The sequence below is a fragment of the Mandrillus leucophaeus genome, unplaced genomic scaffold (genome assembly GCF_000951045.1).
Source record: "Mandrillus leucophaeus isolate KB7577 unplaced genomic scaffold, Mleu.le_1.0 Scaffold1658, whole genome shotgun sequence".
Classification (NCBI taxonomy): Eukaryota; Metazoa; Chordata; class Mammalia; order Primates; family Cercopithecidae; genus Mandrillus; species Mandrillus leucophaeus.
The window spans coordinates 90,838-98,829 of NW_012101652.1; the positions used below are offsets into that span (position 1 = coordinate 90,838).

At 56.4% G+C, this 7,992-nt stretch overlaps 1 protein-coding gene across 1 annotated transcript in view; it reads right to left on the reverse strand.

Moving 5' to 3' along the window:
- The window catches only part of MYT1 (myelin transcription factor 1), a 101,245-nt gene that overhangs the window by 38,378 nt on the left and 54,875 nt on the right, over window positions 1-7,992 (reverse strand). Inside the window, exons 5-8 of the mRNA XM_011976419.1 lie at window positions 6,543-6,605; window positions 5,901-6,148; window positions 3,290-4,132; window positions 491-625 (exon numbers count right to left, since the gene is read on the reverse strand). Of these exons, the coding sequence (XP_011831809.1) occupies window positions 491-625; window positions 3,290-4,132; window positions 5,901-6,148; window positions 6,543-6,605 (1,289 nt within the window). The remainder of the gene's footprint in view (window positions 1-490; window positions 626-3,289; window positions 4,133-5,900; window positions 6,149-6,542; window positions 6,606-7,992) is intronic.

Here is a 7,992-nt window from a genome sequence, read left to right on the forward strand (position 1 = left end):
CCCCCCACCACCACTGTGGTCCCTCCCTCCTGCGGCAGAAACCAGACTCAGCTTTAAAACCTCTCATTCTGTGGTTTGCTCCTTTAAATTTAATTTTCACAATTACTGCTTCTAGCCTAAAAATTAGAAGAAGTATTTGCTTCCCAAGCCTTCGGAGCACAGAGGTTGCTGCAAGAAGACCTCTCCCTTCCCAGCGTGGCTGGCACTGGCCTGTCCCCTCCCATCGATCTGTGACTGTGGGCTCTGACCCCGACTGGCGTCTCCAGGTAGACAAATGGGCTGGTTGCAGGGCCCCAGCCTCAAAGGGCTCAAGTTTGGGCTAAGGCCATTTGTGGGGGGAGGCGGGGAGATGTAAGGATGAGCATCTGGACAAACCAAAGGGGCAGGTTATGGCCCTGGGCAGGCCACGCCTCCCCATAGACACCACCCAAACACCACAGAGGCAGCCTGAGCTTCAGAGTTAGGGCTAACGCGGCACAGAGCTACTCACTCTCTGGGGGGATCCTATCCTTGTGGGGACAGCCAGAAAGGCTGCGGTGGTGAGGGTACAACCCGGTAACGTGGCCAGTGCCATCACAGCCTGGTGTTGGACACTTGATCTCACGCTTCTCAGCTCTTGAAGGATCTAAAACACACAAGTCACATCAGTTAGAGCCCGGAAGCTGGGTGGTGAGCAGAGAGTGGGCAGGGGTAGCTCAGGACCCCTCTCTCTGGCTGTCCAGAGAGAAGAGAGGCAAGACTGCCCATGAGCTTGGACAGGGACTGGGGCTGGACAGTCAGGTGACCCTGAAGAAACCAGCCCACACTGGCTACCTGTGTGCAAAAGCCCTGATACTGCCCTGACCAACCCAAATAGCGGTTTGTGCAGTGTTTTACGGAGAACCACCCAGACGGCAGCTGGAGTCCTCTTTCCTCTCTCCTCTGACAGTGCGGAGGCCTCATGGGTCAGGCTTCTGCCTAGAGAGGTCAAGGCGTTTGGCAACATTCCTGCCAGGAGATGTCCTTGGAATTTGACAAAACGAGGAGGACGAAGGAGCTAAGAAACTTATCCAAGGCTGCATGACTAACATACGTCTGGGCGGAAATTTAAACCCACATCTGTTATTGACCTCATCTAGACTCTGCAGGACCAGGCTGGTCACTACAGAGTGCAGGGACCAGCAGGAGCACAGAGGACCCTCAGAACAGAGCTGACGTCTCAGTGAAACACCTTTGGACGAGCTGCCCCTTTGGGAGGGTGCAGAGGTCACAGAGCCAAACTCGGAACTCCCACTCCAGAGGGGGAGGCCCCGACGGTGGGCTCCAAAAGGAAGGAGCTTTTGCCCTGCTGCCCCCAGCTCAAAGGAGCAGGAAGTCAGAATTCCACCCATGTGGACAGGCAGCGGGGTCCTGAGGGGCTTCCAAACCCGTGCCCAACACCTGCCTCCTGGGCTTGCCGCCCCGTCCCACAGCCTCCATTCAGAATTCTCGCTGCATCTGGGTCCCCACACGAGTCCCTTAGAAGCAGTCCCAGTCTCGTCTCTATCCTACTACACGTTCACGTTGCACAGACACTCACAGCCCAGCCCGGCACTGCCTGGTGTTCTCAGCTTGGCCACCTGTGTCACCCGGGGCTGTGTCCCTTTGGGTCCATGCACTGAAAATCGATTCCTGAAGGCAGGACACCTTGCCTCTGGGTCCCCCTGTGTCTGTCCCACAGGTCTGAGACCCTTGAAAACCTGGGCCTGGGGCTGTCACTTGGTGTCTCTGTTCCTCACACGTGTCCCACCCAATTCTGCGCTGATCTGTGTGGCCCAAGCACGCCACACCAGGCCCTTAACACCTGTCCCTAAGTCTCACCTTTAGCCTGTGTCTCTTTGTGCCCATGGCCCCACAAGGCTGGAGCATGACGGTGCTGACTTAAATCTGGGTCCCCAAAGAGCTGTCCCGCCATCTGGGTTGCCCTAAAGGGTGTCCCCTCAAAGCCTGGGGTCCATCTCACCCTGAAACCATGTCCCACCTGTGTCCCTTAGTATCTTTCCCCTGGGCTTGGCTCATAAGCCTGGGTGTTCCCAGAAAATATGTCCCTCATGTCTCCACTGACATGCCTATCATGCTCCTTGAATTATGTCTTGCTCAGGTCTGTCTCTCCCATGAGCCAAGTGCGTCTTCCCAGGGTTGACCTTGAGTCTGTGTCTCCTGCATTTTTGGTTCCTGGCTCCAGCACCTGAGTCACCTCCCATCCCAGTTCTCTCTCCTTATCTGCCCCTCCCTGGTCTCAGCTAACCCTTCCTGGGGGCACTCATTGGAAGAGTGCCAAGAACTCCCACTGCCCCCGTCCACCTGGAGAAGAGATGCAGGACTAGACGTGGGGAAAAAATAGGCTGAGGTCCGGGCAGGTCCCCAGTCTTAGGAGAAGAGAGGCCAAGTGCCCAGGTGCAGAAGGTTCTCTGCACCAGGCCAGGTGAGCCAAAGCTGACCTGTCCAAGGCCTGGCCTCCCTGGCATGGCTCACTGAGGGAGCAGCCCCTGGCCAGCCCTGCTCCCCAGGCCCCTGTCCCAAGGAGGAATCTGAGATGGACAGACAGCAGAGCCAGCCTGCTGTCCAGACCCTGACACCCCAGTAACAGTGAAGGCCGCAACCGTTCACTCAGGATTCGTCCTCAGACCAGAGCACTCCAGGCTCCCAGCTGCTCCCCAACCATGTCAGCCCAGTCCCAAGCCCCTCCAAGCAGCCCTCCTTGTCTGTCCTCACCTCAACATCAGCCACTCAGTACGGTCAGGGGATGCCTCCCCTATACCCTGCACACTTTAGAGCCAAATCCAGAGCAGATGCAGAGCCAGTGGCAGGCTGCTTCCTCTGAGGAGAAGGGCACCCCTCACCTCTGCCTGCTGGGCTCCACGAGAGGATCAGGATGACCCAGCATGGCTGTAGGAAACAGCGGGTTCTGTCATAGCACAATCCCTGCCACAAGTGTGAGTTGGGGTGGAAGGGACAGGACAGTCCCCACCCTCTCCGGATCCCAGATGCTGCTGTGACCAGTCACTGTAGGTGGGTCACTGTCCCTCCCACCTCCTCTCTCCCACCCGGTTCTTTCTCACACGTCTCCGCTCTACGATTGCTCTGGAAAGCAGTGCGGGAACCCATCTGCTCGGTATCTGACCACAGTCTGTGTCACGTATCTGTCCTTTTGTCTACTTTTCTGCCATCTCCCAGCCTCCTGTCCTAGAAGGGCTCTCAGCCTGCATTCGTACACTGGGGCAGGGGTGAAAGGGTGAGTCTGCAGGGCCAGGCCACCCCTGACCCCTACCTTTACTGTAGTAGCTCTTCCGAACAGTGTCCAGGGCCTTTGCTGCCTTCCCTGGCTCTCCCAGGCCCAGCTGGCTCTGCTCGGCAGGCGGGCAGCCCGGCTCACAGACCGTGCGCACCTGTTCAGCCTTCAGGGCAATGGCCTGCTCCAGGAGGCCCAGGTTGCCCCGGGTCATCATGTCGTGCATCTCCGACTCGTCAGTGACTGTTGACTTCTGGGAGTGGGTGTCCTCGTCCTTGTCATCATCCGAGCGGACCTCCACAATGACAGAGTACTCAGGCTTGGGACTGGGTGGTTCTGGGCCCTGGAGCTCAGGTGCCTTCTGGGCAGAGGTGTGAGAGGTGTCCTCCTGAAAGATCACATCAGGAGCTGCCTCCTCCTCCTCCTCCTCCTCCTCCTCCTCGTCCTCTTCCTCCTCCTCTTCCTCGTCCTCTTCCTCTTCCTCTTCTTCATCCTCTTCCTCCTCCTCTTCCTCCTCCTCCTCCTCCTCATCCTCCTCTTCGTGACTCAGGATGCCTTTCTGCTTGCTGGACTCCTCACTGGCTGCATCCTCCAGGGACTGGGGACACAGGTCCTGGCAGCGTTCGGTGGTGACTTCTACGACCTCCTCGGCATCCTCTGGCTGGATGAAGAGGCCCTTTTCACCCTCCTCGCTGGCGGCTCCCTCTGTGGCCTCCTGAAGCAGGTGCACAACGCCAGGGCCTGGCTTGGCCGCCAGAGTCTCTTCAGCAATTTGACCCAAGTTCAGCAGAGAAGTGGCGATGATTCCCTGGTAACTGCTATAGCTGCCCTTGGAGGAGCCAGTGGGGTTGGATCCAAAATGGGACTTGATGGGGCTCCTTCCTGCACAAAATCAAAATCAACGTGGGGGCCAGAGAGCATGTGGGAAGACTCCAGGTCTCCAGTCCCCAACACACCCACCACCCCTCCACCTGACCTACCACTCACTCTTTACACGGGAGCCAAGCGGAAACACGAAACTCCCGAAGTGGGGATTTGGTATGGACTTTCTGTCAACCCTTCTGCCTGAATCCAGAAATCATGGTGAACATATTTCAGGAGGCAGGTCATGGGCCACTGATGTATTTTCTAAACTAAGAATTACTTGGATAGTTTTCCTTAATGTTCCTCTCTCATCACGTTGACTTTCCGAATCAGATCAACCTGCACTGTATACAATGGAGCTTAAGCAGCAAGTCAGATTTTAAAAAATAATAATTGTTTCATAATTGAAAAGCAGTAAATAAGAATGGGCGTGGTGGCTCACGCCTGTAATCCCAGCACTTGGGGAGGCCGAGGTAGGCGGATCACCTGAGGTCAGGAGCTCAAGACCAGCCTGGCCAAAATGGCGAAACCTTGTCTCTACTAAAAATACAAAAATGAGCTGGGCATGGTGGTGCACGCCTGTAGTCCCAGCTATTCCTTGAACCCGGGAGGAGGAGATTGCACTAAATCAAGATTGTGCCCCTGCACTCCAGCCTGGGCAACAGAGTGAGACTCTCTCGAAACAAAAACAAAACAAAACTAAGATATGGTAGGTGTTCACCACACGCAGGCCCCGTAGGGTTGTCAGCAAGGACGCCTGGGCCAGCACGTCCCACAGTGGTAGGAAAAGGCCCTGCCATCCACCCACTTTGGAGGGGAAAGTCCAAGCCCAGGATGATGCCTCAACTCCAGATGCCCTTCTTGATAAGAAAGCAGGAAAATCTGTGTCTCTTCTCCCTGCGATCTAGGACTATGTTGATTCCTCGGGGCAGCGCACTCACTCCAGGGCCCCCCTAGGGAGCTGGGGTTGAGGACCCTCTCTGGCTTTGCTTCTAAAATCCATCTCAGACCCTTCCCCACTGCAGAAGCTTGGGGAGTGTTGGGTGGGTGGTGGGGATGGCAGGGGGAGCGGACCTTGGGCCTCGTCTGACCCCAGGTCTCTACAGATCTGCCAGGGCTCTCAGGGGTACGGACCCCTCCCTCTGGAACCCAGGGGCCAAAGCACCTGCTTCACCCACTTCCGCCAAGGGCTCGGTGCCCCAACATGGCAGTCCTGGTAGACCCCCCAAGGAAATGGGGGACTCATCTGCTTTCCTCCTTCCCGTCTTGGCTTTCCCGGGCACCCCATTTTCAGAGGCCCCACCTGGTCCTCAATCACCTGAACTCAACCTGAGGTGTTTCCTCCGCATCTGCCTGTGAGTGCCTCAGGGGAAAGCAGACCTCTCACCCATGCCCCAGGCAGGTCTCCCAGAGGGCCCGTCTAAGACCCTCCCTTCCCCACACACAGACACACAGCCTTGTCTGTCTCTCATATACATGCAGACACCTGCCGAAACATGCTACAACTGCACACACACACACACACACACACACCAGCCGCGTGTCTGTGTCTGCCCTGCCTCCCTCCTACACACACAGTGTTCACACACAAACACACCACAGGCCCCACAAACACCATGGGCAGACCTCTCTCCCAGGAAGCCCAGCACATGTTGGGACAAGACATGCCTTGTTCTCAGGAAGAGCTTTCTCTCGCTCAGAGTGAGCCCCTCCCCGCTCACAGGCTGCAATTCTCCAGGGCCACACTAAGCACCCTTTATTCGGGGAAGAAAGAGCGACAAAGCACCTTCAGCTGGCTCGGGGCGATGAATCTCCTCCTGTCCTGATGTCTCAGCCTCGGCCCCCTCCAGAGTTCCTTCCGATTCATCCGAAACAGAGGCGTCCTTCACCTCGGTGTCCTCACTGCCGTCGCTGTCCACACCATAGCCCTCGTCCAGAGCCAGCTTCAGGGGGTGTGACTTCCTCTTGGACACCAGGTGCTCAGCCTCAGCGCCCTCCAGCTTCCTCTTCTTGGCCAGGGGGCAGCTCTGTAAACTGGGAAGGAGGAGTAGGCAGTGGAGAGGGCCAGGCTAGGGCCACGAGAGGCCTCAGCCACCCCATGCGCCCCTCCCGAGGGTCCTCCCTCCCTCCCTCCCCCACAGACTCATCCAGTTCTTGCAGGGGACCCAGACAAGAAAACCACAGTGCAGTGCTGGGAAGTCAGATGGTCTGTCTTTCCCCACAGGGCATGCCCATGGCCACACGGGCCTCCAGGCTAGAGTGGGAGGTCGCTGCCTCGCAGAAGGGTCAGCAGCCTGGCCTCAGGAGCCGTGGAAAAAGATGGAAAGTTCTCCATCTGCAAAAGGGCCTAGAACAGAGTTGGGCGGGCGGTGGGGGGCCTCCAAATCTGCTTCCCAGGAAGCTCTGTGAGATCCAAGGGTCCTCTTACCTTCGGTGCCTGGAGTACTTGCCCCGGACGTGTCCTGAGCCAGTGCATCCCGGGGTGGGGCAGCTGAGGGGAAAGAAAAAGGCGAGGTCACATCAGGCGATGGGTTCAGACCTCAGGGCCATCGCAGACCTTCACCCTGGGGAGCAGACTCTCTCCAAGCGATTCATCTCAGAACGGCTGCTTGCAGTTTGCTGAAAATTAATAACTCACCCCATTCAAATAAATGAATGGCTCGTTACAGTTTTACAAGTGTTCATTTAAAGACTGTTTATACGTAAGAGCAAGACTTCCAACACCAGAGTCTCCCAGACGGCTCCCTACGGCAGGCATTCCACCAGCTGCCACCAGGTTTCCAGGAGCTTGGACACAAGATACTCTGAGGTGCCCTGAACACAGTACCCCTCTCTAAAGAGGGCCCAAGTCCAAAGCACAGAAGTTGGCATTCGCTGTGTCCATCACTAATGCTATAAGACCTATGGCCATCGGCGGCAACAGTCTCTGCATTCCCTGCCAGCTGTGACCTTCGTGCCCCAGCAAACTGAGCCAGGTCTGACAGGCAGAAAGGAATCTGTGGCCCAAGCCGAAGGCGGTGGTGAAGATTCCACCAGTGCCTGTAGCTGGTGTGAGTCCCAGCTTCCACACAGGGAAAAGAAGCCAGGAGGGCCAATGAACCAGGAGCTGACAGGGTCTGCCTTAGTGGAAGACTCGGGCTAAGAAGGGTAGTTTGGGGAGGGGGTGATACTGACCCTCCTGCATCTCTCACCCCAGGGTTGGCAAGCACAAGGCAGGACACCCAGGAGTTCCTCTTTCTTAACCATCATCTGTCTCCCGATATAACCAAACCAGCAGGAAGTTCTGGAAACTTCTGAGCATGAGTACTGACTATGCCAACCACCGTGGCAGCAGGACCACAGCTCCCACAGCAGCCTCGGGGCCAAAGGGGCCGGTGCGGAGTGTGAGACCAGAGTTCACCACATATCAGGCTCTTGCGGGCTGTCGGATGCATCCACGGCTCAAGGACTACAAGGAGCAGCCATTGTAAGACCCAGATGCCTGCGCCAAGTAGCCTAAGGCAAGTGGGAGGCGCAGGCCTGCGCTCCTTGCGGGAAGACAGAGGCTTTCCTGGCCAAGATGGGAAGACCTGTTTTGTTTTGCTTTGTTTTGTTTTTGTTATTTTATATATATATATTTTATACTTTAAGTTCTAGGGTACATGTGCACAACGTGCAGGTTACATATGTATACATGTGCCATGTTGGTGTGCTGCACCCATCAACTCGTCAGCACCCATCAACTCGTCCTTTACATCAGTTATAACTCCCAATGCCATCCCTCCCCCCACTCCCCATAATATGCCCCAGTGTATGATGTTCCCCTTCCCATGTCCAAGTGATCTCATTGTTCAGTTCCCACCTATGAGTGAGAACATGTGGTGTTTGGTTTTCTGTTC